Here is a 15,534-nt window from a genome sequence, read left to right on the forward strand (position 1 = left end):
ACGCTTATTATTACACAGTCTGGTAACTGTTTTTTTTTTTTTTTTTTTTTTTTAATCTGGTAACTATTTTTTACCTGTCTGATTTCTTCCACTATAGGATGGACCTGAAAGCATTGCATCTGCCATTCTTTCATTTATTCATTCACATCAAATATTATGGAGGCACTACTATGGACCACATACTGTGCTGGGCACTGAAAATTCAGCAGTGAACAAAATAAAGATTTCTGTCCTCAGAGAGCTTAAGCTTTAGTGAAGAAGTTATTAACAAACAAAATGTGTGGTATGACAAATGGTGGTAAGCCCCATCAGAGAAAAATAGGGCAATGGTATGTGTATATGAAGGAGGGTGATATCTGCATTTTTAAATAGGGTTCTCAGTGAATGCCTCATTGAGACTGGGACTAATGATTAAAGAACTGAAGGAGATGAACAAGTCTTGCATATATCTGCTCTGTATGATTCCAGAATAGAGGTTACAGCAAGTGCAAAGGTTCTCAGGCAAAAACATACCTGATATGTTCAAGCAATAGCAAGGAGGTTAGTGTGGCCAAAGAGAGGGAACAAGAGGGGTAGGAGAACAGAGGAAAAGGGAGAGAGGGAATTCATGTACAATGGTCTACCATGCCCAAAAGACTGACTTTTACTCTGAGGAGGTCAGGAAGCTACTGGAGGATCTGGGGCAGCAGAGCAACACCATCAGACTTAAGAAGATCATTTAGGCTGTTATCTTGAGAAGAGATGGTAGGAGGACAAAAATGAAACCAGGGTAAGGATGCTATTGCAATATTCAAGAGTGAGGAGATGCTGGCTTAGATTAGGGCACTAGTAGTAGTAGTAGATGTAGTGACACAGGAACTGGATATGGGGTATAAGAGAAAGACAGGAATTGAGGTCTCTCTAGAATTTTTGGCCAGAACACAGGGATAGAATTGCTGTACAATGAGATGAGGAAAACTAGGGGAGAGTAGTTGGGGAGGGAAAGATTAGAAATTTGGTTTGTGACATATTAGTGCAAGATGCCTACTAGACATTAAAATAGAAATGCTTAATAGTGATGATTCCTAACACTGTTTTGTACACTTTGCATATGTTTACTCATTTAATCTTCATTACAGTCACATGAGGTTGGTACTAGTATTATCCTTTTTTATAGGTGAAGAAATGGCAGCACAAAATGGTAAAGAACCTTTCCCAAGGTCTCAAAGCTAGTTAGTGGCTGAACCAGGATGAAGTGCAAAAGCTCCCCTGAGTCTGTGTCCCTGTGCTATACTGCTTCTAAGAGAGAAAACCATGATGGAGTTTAGGGGAAATGTCTGGAGATACAAACTTCAAAATCATCAGCAAAGAGACAGCATTGACACTGGATGAAATAATCAAGGAAGAGTTATAGGCAGAGAAGAGTCTACAGACTGAGAAGTGGACACTAATATAAAGGAAACTCAAGAGAATGTGAGCCTTGAACTACAAACCAACAGGTAGTGTTTCACAGTTGGGGAGGGATGGGCTATGTTGAATACTGAAGGTCATACAGTGACAGGAACACTGGAATAGTAATAATATAGAAGACTTGACAAGAACAGCTGTGGAGTGGGGTAAGGGTAAAAGCCCTAAATGAATTAAATGAATTCAAAAGAGGAAGGAAGAGTTGAAACTGGAGGTGTTAAGAAGAAAACATTTTCTTAAAAAAGGATGATTTGTTTTTATGCTAATGGAGATCCACAAGTGAAAGAAAAAGTGACTATGGAGGAGAGAGGGGGTAGACTGCTGGAATAAATAAGAGCTGGAATAGAAGGAATCTAGTGGAAGAAGTGGCCTCAGGCGCACAGACGGTTTGTGAAAACAGGATATGGGCCCGGATGCAAATGGATGTGGTGATTGACACATGTGCGTTTTCTTCTAATTGATTCTATTTTTTTATCTAAGTTTTTTTGTTTTTGTTTTTGTTTTTTTCAGTAGAGTAGGAAGCAAGGTCATCAGCTGAAAAGAGAAAAGAGTAAAAGGAAGATGGAAAAGAAAGATGTGTCAAATAGTCATCTAAAATGAGAGTAATAATCATCTGAAGTCATCTAGATGTAATCTAAATAGATGTAAGAATCAACTAAAAAGAAAAGAATAAACTAGCTTATACAAATGGAGATAATCTGTGTCTGGGTAGCCTAGCATAGTATTTAGCATGTTTTAGACACACTGACTTCAGGTTTGAGACTCTTTCGAGTATTCATGAATACAAATAAACTCCAGGAAATAATGAAACCAAGGAAGAATGGAAATATTCTTACTATTCTTGAAATTGTTTTCCCTACCCACCCCCCAAAAAAACTAATGCATTTCAAAAGGAAAAATTAACCAAACGCATCTTTTAAGATGCATCTAATAAGATAAAAGAGAAGGAAAAATTTACAAGGAAAGGGCAAAAGAACTTAAAAAAGAGAAGGAAGAAAAGGGAAGAGGCAGTAGATACTCTCTTTTTATAGGATCCAGAATGAAAACATAAGCACTAAGTACAATGTCATAAAGGAGAAAATTTCGAAAATCTACAAAAGAATGTAGCTGCAAGTACGTGGATTTAATAATATAGTCATATATACCATTAAGTGTTTTATTCTCGAGAATTAGGTGAAAATAATATAACACATTACTTTTTAACCATGCATTCTCTAAAATGTAACCATTTCTGATGGTGTCATTTACAATTATAAAAGCATTAAACTTGAAAAAATACATTTGATAGTACATCAACATGATCTGCTAGAACAGATGTCGTAATGTTTGATGATTTTTATACAGTCAGATGTTGTTACCACAAAGAAAAAAGAATCAAAAGTGACCTAACAGCATAGGGCATGGGAGTTCACAAACTCAAATGCCTAAAAGATTAAAACCAGTTAACAAAATAAGTGAAACAGGCTGAGTGTGAAGGCCATAGCAAGTTGCAGGGTTTGTGGTGAATGTGCAACCAAAGGGTACAGTCCCTACCAAAGAGTACAGTCTCTACCAAAGGGTACAGCTCCAATCTCTGTTCTCACATGCAAAGCATGTCATTTTTGCCAGATCATCTACTTCTTAAGAGATATTCTAGTTTTTATGTTAAAATTTTCAGTGTTTGAAATACTGGCAACTGATTCCAATTTATAAACAGTGCAACCATACAACACCTTTGTGGGAAGGAAGCACTGAGCTGTCTTGTGTCCTCTGCATCAGACACTTTTCCATTCTTTATAACTAAGGAACACTAGAAGGAAGGAGAGGTCAATGCTCCTCTTCTTGAGGAGCACTGAGAACATCAATATGGGATAGGAAAAAGAACTTTGTACTTAGTTTCAGAAAACCTTGGTATCTGGGTAGGCATTACTGGCTAGATGGTATCATTGAGTTTGTTAATTCATTTGTAAAATATACTTTTATGAACAATTCTATTTTCCGAGCTGTTGAGCAGTGAATTAGAAAGCACGTAAAAGGCACATCATAAACCATAAAGCTCTATATAATTAAATGGCTTTAAAAAGAGACGTAATACGGTGGTCTAAGAACATTTTATATATCTGTGTTTAGTAAGGTGCTCATGAAATGGGAATATAGATTACTTAGCTCTTAGAGTTCACTGAAACTATTAAAATTATAAAATTGTTTTCAAAAGTCAAGTACCATGTAACAACTTCAAGTATTCACTAGTATGGTCAAATACAAAAATGAATTGTATATAGTAACTGCTAAAATGTTAAGTACATTCTTAGCTTTCTTAAGATAATGAGCAATTTTTAATGTAGCTAGTTTGGAAAAAGGTTACTTCAGTTTCTCATTTATTTTTCCTACACTTTTAAGATATGTTTAAGTTCACAATGGCTTTATGACACAGTTTTTAACAGACCCTTATCTGTTTCCCACTGCTAAAGTTTCAGGTGGAGTCAGCTGGTTATGCAGAATAAAGAAGTGACTAGTAGCCAGATTCAGAAGTCAACTTAGGAAAGAGAAAGCAGTCCTACTGGTTATGATTTGTAAATTCAGAATTTATGCAAAAGAAGTTATTACTTCTTGATAGCTTTTGCTCTCTTTATCCTGGACCATTAAACCATGCATGATGTGAAGTCTAAGAAAGCATCAACACATATGCAGAACTATACTGGATAAAAATTCCCTAGCTGTTATTCTAAGAGATTCTTCATTTTTGGCTTTCATCAAACCATAACTGATCAAGCAACTCAATAATCTATTCCTTCTAGATTACTATGGAAGTGAGCTAAATATTGAGAACTTGAAAAATTTAAAAGGTTTCAAATTAAAGTTTTTAATTTAAAAGCACATTTCTGATAAGGTTTTAGGTAATATTTCCCTCCTACTTCCCTGGGTTTTCCAAACCCTGAATGATGTAACTTATAAAATATATTATTATATATTTTATATAATGCCATAAAATCAGTTCTCCTCCCAATAACGTAAGAGAACAGTTCTGATAGTCATTTTGTTCATAGATGCCATTATGGGATCTCTTAACACCTTTTAAGAAAATCTTGTAGAAATCAAAATCACTAGTATCATTTAAATATCTCCCCAAAAAATTACTGAAAAAGATTCTTTGAAACTTTAACAAAAAAGTAAATTGACTAGAGATAAAATACAAGGTTAAATAACTGTTAAGGAAGAAAGTAAAAGTGAAATTTCCAAGAAGTTCCTTATTTATCAGTATCTTTAACAGTCAAATCATTTGGAAATTTTGCTTGGAAATAACATGAAGACACAGTGATAGTTACAGTAGTGATTGTGGGTGCTGAAGACAGATAATCTGGGCTTGAATTCTAGTTTCTCTCACTTATTAGCTGTGAATTCAGGCAGGTCAGTCAACCTCTACGAACTTCTGTTCCCTCATTGTATAAAAGGGAGAATAATAATTTCAGAGTTATTGTAGGGATTAAGTGAAATAATTCATAATTTTCTTTCTATGCCATATAAATTCATCATGTAGCAAAATGCAGTGATAACAGCTAAGTAGCACAGAATTACCTAGTTCAGCTGGAAAGAAGGCATCATGACACCATTATATAGAGCAATGAATATTGCCACTTGAGATTGATTTTAAAGCAAGGGTTATTTTTGTTTCCTATACCATGAAATAATCTTTAAAAGATATATTTAACATGTTTTTAACATGTTTAAGCATGTTTAACATGTTTTTAACATGTTTTAAAAATAAAACACTATTTCACAAAGTTGTTTTAACTAAAGTAGATATACAAAAAATTGATAACTTAGAAGATAATTACGATTATATGGCAATTGTGGTGATGTGGAACTGCTTTAAGAAATTCTATTTGTGAATATATATTCCATATAAAAATTTCCTTAACAATTACAGTGCCTGTTTATAATGATTCAAATACCTTTAGGATTAATTCTTTGTAGATATGAATGCTGCATTCTACAAACCTATTAATTTGACTCCGAACCAGACTGTCTACTAAAAAATGTTATTGTGACATATAAGGGTAAATTATCTGATTTTTCATTTCAGATTGAGAACAATAACTGAAGGAAACCATTCAATCTAAAATCCTTCAAATTTGTTCACATTAGTATAAAAGTGTCCTAAACAAGAACATGTAAAATAAAGGTTATAACTAAAATTTAGTTGAGAAAGGGCCTCCCCGGTGGCGCAACGGTTGAGCGCTGGGTTGTGAAGCTGCCCGCGGCCTCTGCAGCGCCAGTTCGATCCCCGGCTGCTCCCCAGCCACTGGAGGAGGGTCCTGCATGGGGCGCAGACCTCTCCTGCCACCCGCTGCTCCCCTCAGCAGTGTACTTCGGTCCTTCTGCCTGCTCTGCTCCCCACTCTGACTCTGGTGAATTCTCTCACCCTCCCTCGCTTCTGACTGTACCCAGTGCTTGTATAAATAAATAAATCTTAAAAAAAAAAATTTAGTTGAGAAGGAAATGGATGCTATTTGTTCTTTAATACATATTTCCAAGGTAACAAAACCACCTATGTGACAGGATTTTCATATTCACATAAACTTTAAGTAATTTATACTCAGCTTTCCAAGGACAGTAGTTTTTTCTTATACTGTCTCGGTCTGAATTGTTTTGGACCACTTTCTCAAAACTAAACAATAATAAAGTTGGACACAAAAATATTAGAAATGTATTTACCTATTTGTGTATGGTCATCCTATATATTCTTAATTCTATAGAATTCTAAACATTACTTAATTACTTGAAAAGCACCTACATAAAGAACATTCCATAGGCAGACTGGTAAGACAGTATTTCTTAGATTAGCAGACCAGGTTAAAAATCACAGCAGAATTCCCAAAGACAAATTTATGTACTATCACTCCATCTAAAATTTAACTTAGGCTGAAAAAAAGTAATAGCATTGAATGTAATATTTTTAGCACATTGAACTTTCACTTAAATTTACTATTTCTTCCCATTACTCTGTCAATATTGGGTACTAAGGAAAGTCCACTAGTTAAAAATTCAGCTGATATGAACAGTTTTGCAAGATAAAATTCAATTTATTTTAATACCTAGTCTTGAGAGATACTCCTTTTTAAGCCTACTTCCTTTATTGGACTTTACTAGGAATCATCAGATTCAGTATTAAGAACATAGGTAACAGCATGGATAGCAACTTTCCAATTCATTAATTTCCATATAAAGTCAAATTAATTCCTGTAATATAAAGAAACCAAAGCTGTACTTCTTTTGTTAAATATGTCAGTGCTATACTAGGGGTGTAACTCCTTATAAAGAAAGCACGAATGTGGCATCAAACTTACTTTTCCAAAGAAGCCTTTGAAGAACTTCCTTTCCTGGAGGAACAGGGGGACAAGTCGAGCGCTATTATTGTATGGGCTAAATGTCCCAAGGTTTCACACCAATAAGCACAAACAGAAGTTGGGTAAGGGACAAAGTGAGACAAGGGGAAGGAGTGAGAGTTTTAAAGAGTTATCCATACCAGGAGTGACAAGGAAAAAGGAAGGGTGCATGAAAATGCAGGGAAACACACTGTATGGCCTAAGAATCCATAGGAAGAGTGAGAAGAAATCAGAACCTGTATCCATGCAGAGCAACTAATTAGTTTAGTATTCTTTATTTACTTTTAAAACAGAGATTATCCAAATTTGGCAGCAGAGAAAACTTTTAGGGCACACTGGCTTGACTTTATTTTACATTTATAATAGCAAGTAGTAAATGAAGACTGGTTTCATATCAATTTTCAGTTTAAAATTAGTAGTCAACTATGTGGGAGTCATCAATTAAAAACCAGTCGACATTCAAATGACTAGTTACACAAAAAAGGCAACACAAAAAATTAAATTATGAATATGCAACAAGGGTCCTTGTCAAACTTTTTCTTATTGAGTTCAAGATGTCAATGAGAGAATCCTTGCTTATGCATTAGGATTGATTTCTATGTATGTATGTGTGCATTAACCAATGCCATAATGATCAAGAGACAGTACAGATATATGCTATTCCAAAGACAGAATAAATCATCCATAAAGAACAGAGGCTAATCTTTCACTGAAGTTGAAAAAATCAAATACATTGAAGAACCAAACCACATCTGTGGACCACCACTGAAATTTAAGAAATAGGATGGTTTTTGTTTATTTTTCCTTTTTAAATGCTATTGTTTTAGGGCCTCCCTGGTGGTGAAGGTGGTTGAGCACAGCCCTGTGAAGCTGTCTGCAGCCTCTGCAGTGCCAGTTCGATCCCAGCTGGCTGCGGAGCAACCTATATGGCACAGCAGACCTCTCCTGTCTCGCCCCTCTTCTCCCTTCAACAGTGTATTTCAGTTGTTCTGCCTGTTCTGTTCCCATCTCTGTCTCCGGTAAATCCTCTCACCCTCCTGCACATCTGGCCTGTACCCCAGTTCTTATATAAATAAATCTTTTTTAAAAAAATGCAATTGTTTTAGAATAAAGAAACTTGCCCTGGCATTTGCTTAAGTAAACAATTCCAAAACTATGTAGATAGGAGAAATATAGATATCTCTGGTCCCAGTACCAATTTTTAAGAATATATAAACCTTGAAAATTGGTTACCATCTACAATCTGAAGAAGTCACATAAAGTAGATAGCTGCTAACTCACCTAAGCTAGCTTACCTTTACACTTCCTAGACTTGATAGGACTGTATTTTAAGCCTTTACTTTCTATAATCAGTTTTAATGTCGGACAAATGTCGAAAAAAGACAACTGTACTGAAATTTAACCTTCTCCACTTATAAACTCATCCAATATTCTCAAACGCTGAATAGTTTGTTTTCTCTCTGAATTTTGAAAATCACAACTGGAGCAAATAATTTGAGTTTTAGCTGAAAAATTAATAATTTGGGGTAGTTACTGCAATAAGAATAAGTTTATTTCTGCTGCCAAGTTTGGTGATCCTTTTTGTTAGACTGTGAGTACCATCAGCTTTTAAGGATGCAGCCAAAGTCAAAAGGTCCACAACTCTATAGGGATGTGGAGGTGAGGGAAGGAGATCTGTTAATATTGATTTAGCTCCCAGAAAAGCTCAAGTTAAAAAAGTTTGCCTTCTCTTATCGGAAAAACAAAACAAAACAAAAACCTCAGGTGTTAATGAAAAGAGTTCACGAGCAAAATGCATAAAAAGATAATTAGATTAGAGGATATTAATGTTTTTCATAAAAACAATTAAGTTATGATTCTTTTACCTGCTAAAACAAGAACAGATATTAAAACAAATATATCAAATAGTGAATAAAAAAACCAATATATTAGATATTGCTAGTGTAATGTGACTAGTCTAAAACCAAGACAGAGAGGGAGACATTTACAGAGAGAACAGGAAGAAAAGACCTTTAAAAAGGAAGGACATCCTGAACCAGTGTTAAGCAAGATAATCAAAGGCCTGATAAACTTTTTACAAAATGTAAAGATAAATAACATTCCTCCTCACCCTGCAACGCACTATGCCATAAAGGCACTGAAAATAGGCAATAGTTCTTTTACTCTATACAATCTCAGTACCAAAGTGGTTAACTTGTCAAATGAAGACACAGAGTAAATGGGTTGAAAATAGTTGTAACTTTATGCTAAAGGTAAAAAACTATTTAAACATAATTTATATTTATGTTTAAAGCCTCTTGTTTAATGATAATATATTTTCATTTGAGGTTATTAAGTATGTAGATCACTTCTAAGTGAAGTTAAAGTAATTCTAAATTATAAAGGACTACTTCTGGGATGGGGAGAATAACTAAACTTACACATTATCCTGCTTTCTCAAATATAAAAAGCAATAGAAATTTTGGGTCAAAGATCATTCAAGTGATAGTTAAGTTTAAGATGTTTGTTTTGTTACTAATTGGTAAATCTGAGCTATAGAATTAAAGTTTAAAACTGGCATTAAAATTAGTTCCACAGATAAACTATTTCTTTTTGAGTCTTCTGTATACTTGTACACTTTTACAATTATTTCCATTTATTTGAAAATCTAAGAAGTTTTGTAATCTATAAAAAGAAACAAAAAAATTCCAGGTTTTGGCACAGCATAAGCATCTGGCACAACAAATTATAGGAGTTTGCAAGGTGAATGTTGGTAAGGGGAGGGGAGGTTGTGGGGAGTGGGGAGTGAGAAAGCATCCAGAAATTTCTGTACAGTGAAAACATGAAGATAAAAATCATGAATTTTTGTGGACTACTATAATCTGAGAAGAATAACATCCTGACGACTTCCAGCTTTCTGCAGGCTTCTCATTATAGCATTAAAAAGGGCATCACTGAGTATATTAAACAAGAAATTCAGCCCAGTTACTCAAACATTCAATCTTATTTTTAGAAATACATGTTTGCCTATGCGAAATTACGTATTTGTTACAACTCTTCCAGATAGGATTTGTTTGAGAGATATTGAAGAACTTCTTGAATGAATAATTCAGAAGTGGTCAATTTTCTTTCAAAGTTCAAAAGTTTGTCTATAAAGGTAATCAACATACATAAAATTTCATTTTAGTTATAAAAGATAGGCAAAAAATGATCTATTAGAAATATGCAAAAAGGTTTCCATAAACCTTAAAATATTAAATATAAGGTTCTATGATGATTATTGTAAGATGCATTTTTGACCACACGTTAAGGACTGAATTGCTTTCATTTCAGAATATTTTCTAAATGGCTACCATGTTGAGGCTACCAGACACTGTTGAAGCATAAGAATAATTTTTTAAATGAGAATTTGGTTCCTATTTCAGGTAAAAATAAAAATTCATTTTATTATCTAAAAAGTTATGTACCTCAAACAATCATGCTTATGGTACATAACATTTTTGGTAAAAAAAGCTGAAAGGTAAAATAATTCACTCAACTAAGAAGTTAATTTTAATGCTCCAAGGCTAATAGTGGCTTTCTCTGGGATTACAAGAGATTCTGCTTTATTTATATACTGTTTTGTTCAATTGTACTTCATACAATGAAATATATATTACCCACATAATAAAAAGAAGTTTCTGAAAAAAAGTAGGTTAAAAAAAACCCTAGAAAGTTAAGGATTAACTTCACTAAACAATGAAAAACCATTTTTTAGTGAAAAAAGTAGATAAAACAAAAACTTAGAAGGTTAAGGATTAACTTCACTAAACAATGAAAAACCATTTTTCAGTATCTTCTGGGTAACCTTAACCATCCCGTTTTCCTTATTAAGAGAGTGAAAAGGAAGCCATACTCTGAATTAAAAGACTTCCTAAAGACTGGTTCTACAGTAACCTTCTAAGAGTAAATTTCATAAATTATAAGTCTTAACAACTGCTTATATCTTGTTTGAGATCTACCTAGTCTGTTCACTGATTTGTCCATTGTATTCATCATTGTTTTTGTCATGAGTAGTATTTTAATGTCACAAAATATTCCTTAATGAACTGAGGCTACCAGAGAGGTAGGAAAAAGGAAGGGGGGAGAGCAAAGAGAAGGAGGGAGCATAATGGACTGTGGTGGAGGACTATGTGTCCCTTGGTGGTTAGTGGGTGTGCTGTGGTAACATACATGTGACAAGTATATCTCTAAATCCTAGACAGTGTTGGAAACCAAAGTCACCTCCAAAAAAATTCTTTAACAACTGGCAGGGCAAATCATTGCATTACTTTTTAAGACATTCTTAAACTTACTCTTCCTGATAAACTTAGAATTATTTTGTTAAAGAAGAGATTGAATTTATATTTCTTGGAAAATTACGTTATCTGAGGTTTGTATTTTATTGGAGAATATATTCAATTGGTTATGGCAAATCAATAAATTATAGTTCATGTACCATAATACATGCACATACATACCCTTTACATTAATGATGATTAATTGGGACAGCACAGATGGACTAGGACTAGGAAGGGATTCAGTTAATCTAAGAATTTAAAACATAATGAAAAGAATTTAAATGACCAAAATCTGAGGTATGTGTATGTGTGTGTGTGTGTGTCTCTATACATTGCTGCTTTTTCCCCCAGTTTTTTGCATGCTAGACTCAGTTAATTTTTTTTCCTCCTTTCCTTTCTATAAGAGATTCAGGCCAGTTTTTCCAAAATAAAATCTACCTCTCTGAGTTGGTTGCTTCTTCAATTTTATATCTTTTATATTGAGGAATAATTATAGGTAAGGTCATACAGAATGTACCAAGAAGCAGAAAATTTTTAATTAAGCAAATCGAGGGCAGGGGGGAAGCACTCATTAGTTAGCCAAAATTGTGGCAGCCTGCCATATCAGCAAACCCAAAGCAACAAATATTTAATGTTGTTGAGGCAAGGGCATGCAATAATGCTTAAAGTTTCACAGCAAGGGGTGGGGAGGACACAAACTGGAGAGAAGGAAGATTGTGAAGAGGGCTGTCAGAGTTTATGAAACATTTTTCAAACCAACCCAATATATGATATTAACACCTTAATATCAACCTTTATGAACTCTAAACCCATTTTCTCCTTTTATTAAATATATAGGCATGTGCCTGGAATGTGTTCTATGGCACAAGAGGCAAAGTAAATATTATCTGTCCTGTAAAAGAGCTCTCCATTTCAAGTATGCTGAAGTTTGTGCAAAAGGCAAGGGAAATACCCCTCTGCTGATGTTAGAGGGGTGGGGTATACAGAAGGAAATTGGGGACAAAGAATCAAGAAAATAATGAGAAGTCCCCCCAAAATGTAAACATCACCAGCCATCAACACATATATTTCTACTTCTTTTTTTCCTATAAAGCTGTTTTCGTACAGTGTATTTAAAATCAGTACTTTATAACCCAGTCATTACAGGTTAAGGCACTAACATTAATGGTTTTATTATAGTGTTTTCAGAATATTCCTCATCTCTCTATAAGATTTCCTATTATTTGTTTTATATTGGTTCTGAACGATATATCTTTTAGATAATATCTGGGTTATATCAAAGAAGTAGGTCTTTATAATTTGTATCTTTGGATGAATAACATAAAATGTTCTTTACTAATAAGTCATAACTTTTGCCTTAAGATAGATACTACTCTTACAGGATAGTGGATTGCTAAAACTTGCTGAGCAGACAATCTTTCCAAAGAAAGTATTTACAGCCTATAGATCAACACTGACGACCACCAAATACATACAGCTTTCAGTCTTTTCACAGCATCTTCACAGATATGCATTCCTCTTGATTCATCAACTTCTACATGGCCAAGGTACTGTAGAAAGAAGAAAAAGTTAGGGCTATTGTTGCTTACTGGCTAGCTTCTAGATGGTAGATAGCAGGAGGTAGATGATAGGCACTAAATGTCACCAAATCTACTGAATTTGAAGCATAACAGCCTATGGTAGACATAGTTACTCTAAACATAGAAATAATCCAAAACCAAAATATGTATCTATATGTACATATATATGTATATGTACGTAAATGTATATTATAAAAACACAAATAACAGTTATTCAAAGACTAAAGAGATCACATACTCCTCTTACAGTAAACATGAGAGAGGGGCAAGAACTAAAATAAATTTTAAGAAAGCACTGCAACTGAGTTTTAAAAACCATATAATGTGAAGAGGTAAAAAATGAAAGGCATGGCCTTCCTGGTGGCACAAGGGGTTAAGTACCGCACTATGAAGCAATACGCAGCCTCTGTAGCACAAGTTGGATCCCCGGCCGGCCAGAGAGAAACCCACATGGAGAAGCAGACCTCTCTTGTCTCACTGGCTGCTCCCCTCAGCAGTGTGTGTTTCAGTCAGTCTGCCTGTTCTGTTCCCCACTCTCTCTGGTGAATCCTCTTACCCCCTGCATCTCTGGTGGTGCAAGGGGCTGCTCCCCTCAGCAGTGTGTTTCAGTCAGTCTGCCAGTTCGGTTCCCCACTCTGTCTCTGGTGAATCCTCTCACCCCCCCGAATCTCTGGCCTGTACCCCAGCTCTTACATGCATAAATAAATAAATCTTTAAAAAAAATGAAAGGCAGAAATTTAAAAGTTGAAAAACTATTTTAGGCAGAGAGAGTTTAACAAAAGTTTAGGTGTGGAATGGGATAACTATCAACAAGTATTCCTGTTTGGCTCAAATATGAGGTATATGCTGCTGGGGAATGTGAGTGTGGAAATGAGTTTGTACTTAGTCCTGGACAAAACAGCTAATAAAGATTTTTTTGCAATAAAGTAACATGATCCAAATTGTACCTTAGTATGGGCATAGTCTTGGGTGAGAAAAGCAAAAGGAATGGTGGCAATATTACAAAATTTTCTTTTAAAAGGAAATTCAGGGTTTGATCCTGGTTTAAATGGAGTAGACACATTCTACCCTGTGCCTCCCACTAAACGAAACCATAAAACCTGGGCAGAATACATGGAGGAACTATTTAAGATCACTGAAAAGTAAATATTACAAGATGAATTAGAGAAGAATATCAGAATTCACAGCATTTCTAAAGTGGCAGAACTCCCCTCTTCCTCTCCTCTTTGGCACTCCATCGTGACCTTAGCCCAGACAGATATCCAAAAGCAAATTCTGCAGCAAGCCCTGGGGAAGTCCCTAGCTCTGGCTCCAGAAGCAGGAAAGGGCTCCCAACGGTCAGAGAGCACAGAAACATCCCTGCCTTTTATTTATTTTTCTATATTCAGTCTTGATAGCTTTTTGTTTTGGGTTTTTAATAACTTAATTTTTATTTTTTTTAAAGATTTATTTATTTATGCATACAAGAGCTGCGGTACAGACCAAAGATGCAGGGGGTGAGAGGATTCACCAGAGACAGAGTGGGGAACCGAACAGGCAGACTGACTGAAACACACTGCTGAGGGGAGCAGCCCCTTGTGCCCCTTTAATAACTTTATACCTTTCATGGTTCTTTTCATAGCCTATTCAACTTATTTTACTACTTTAATTTTAGTAATGCATATTTTCCTAAACAGTCTTAGTTAATCTAAACTTGTGGATGTTTGCGTAAGTCATGAGTCAGTGACTGATTTCCTCACTTTGTTATCTCTAGTATTATATATCTTTGTTATCTTTCTTTTTTGTTGTTAAGGCTCATTTCTAGTACTACCCCCAAGTCACTAAATCTCTTTGTTCCATTTTATAGTAATAATAAAGTAAGAAAGTAGGGCTTTAATGATCTCTGAGTTAGTTACCTTTAGGTGCTGAGAAGTGAATACAGGTTTCAAAGTGTTTCCAAGGGACTTTTATAAACTTGATCAATGTGACAGGTTACATATGGGTATTTATGCAAGCAAAAAATAAAAGGGGGTGGGGAGAGGATTAATGGAAAGAGGAAAACAAAAATATCTCATTTATGGATTGACTCTTAGTTGCATAATCTATTTTAGAAATGTGGAGATAGAAATCAGCCTGTGTCTTATTAGACTATCAGAAGAACATGCCCATTGAAATAAACATTATTAATGAGGTCTCTTTTCTTCTCTGAGACACTATCTCACTGAAGGATTGCAGCAGATTTATGCTTTAATGGCTAAAATATTTGACTCTGCGACTTCTTTTGTCTGCTTGCCTTTTCCAAACTCCCTCTGAGTAAGAGACTTTTATTCACAAAAATGTACTTTAGAAAAACTAGTGTGTGGAATTTCATTTTTGGATGAATTAAGTCATTTTTCCTTTTCTTGAAAAAATTATTTAAAAAGTAGATCTCCTCACCCCCCTTTGGTAATATTACCCATGAGAAGAAATGCAGAGCTCTGATGTGAGAGGCTGTGGAGTCAGCAGTTCCCAGCATTAACACAAAGTGACATAATAACCATTAATTTATAAGAAGTTGTAAGGCATATTGTTAGAGAGACATAGCCTACATATATTGCAAATATAGGATACAGATGTGCAGAACATGATATCAAAATATTTTTGGGGTCTTTTCCCAAAGAGGAGTAGATAAATGAACCACAAATTTGGAGTACACAACTACATTTGAACAAATTTTATGACTAAAACATATATATTAAATCTAATCACATAAGCTGAAAATAAAGAGATCCAAAGCTTTAACCTTTCAGATGTGAGCCTGGGTGTCAAAAAGTTAAGTGACTTAGACAAGGTCTTGTAACTGTTTCTAGCACTAGAAGAAATGAT

General features: G+C 34.7%; 1 protein-coding gene across 12 annotated transcripts in view; it reads right to left on the reverse strand.

Moving 5' to 3' along the window:
* The window catches only part of NUMB (NUMB endocytic adaptor protein), a 164,212-nt gene that overhangs the window by 30,757 nt on the left and 117,921 nt on the right, over nucleotides 1-15,534 (reverse strand). For 9 of the 12 annotated variants that reach the window (XR_008550368.1, XM_054691514.1, XM_037503662.2 and 6 more), the window contains 2 exons: nucleotides 12,586-12,660; nucleotides 6,774-6,806 (listed from right to left, as the gene is read on the reverse strand). Coding sequence is in view for 11 of the 12 variants with exons in the window: in XM_054691514.1 (XP_054547489.1) it covers nucleotides 6,774-6,806; nucleotides 12,586-12,660 (108 nt within the window). In the remaining variant the exon portion in view is untranslated. The remainder of the gene's footprint in view (nucleotides 1-6,773; nucleotides 6,807-12,585; nucleotides 12,661-15,534) is intronic. The other 3 variants (XM_054691512.1, XM_054691520.1, XM_054691510.1) reach the window with 1 other exon arrangement.

Source organism: Talpa occidentalis, unplaced genomic scaffold (genome assembly GCF_014898055.3).
Source record: "Talpa occidentalis isolate TD23 unplaced genomic scaffold, MPIMG_talOcc4v2.1 talOcc4.11, whole genome shotgun sequence".
NCBI classification, from domain to species: Eukaryota; Metazoa; Chordata; class Mammalia; order Eulipotyphla; family Talpidae; genus Talpa; species Talpa occidentalis.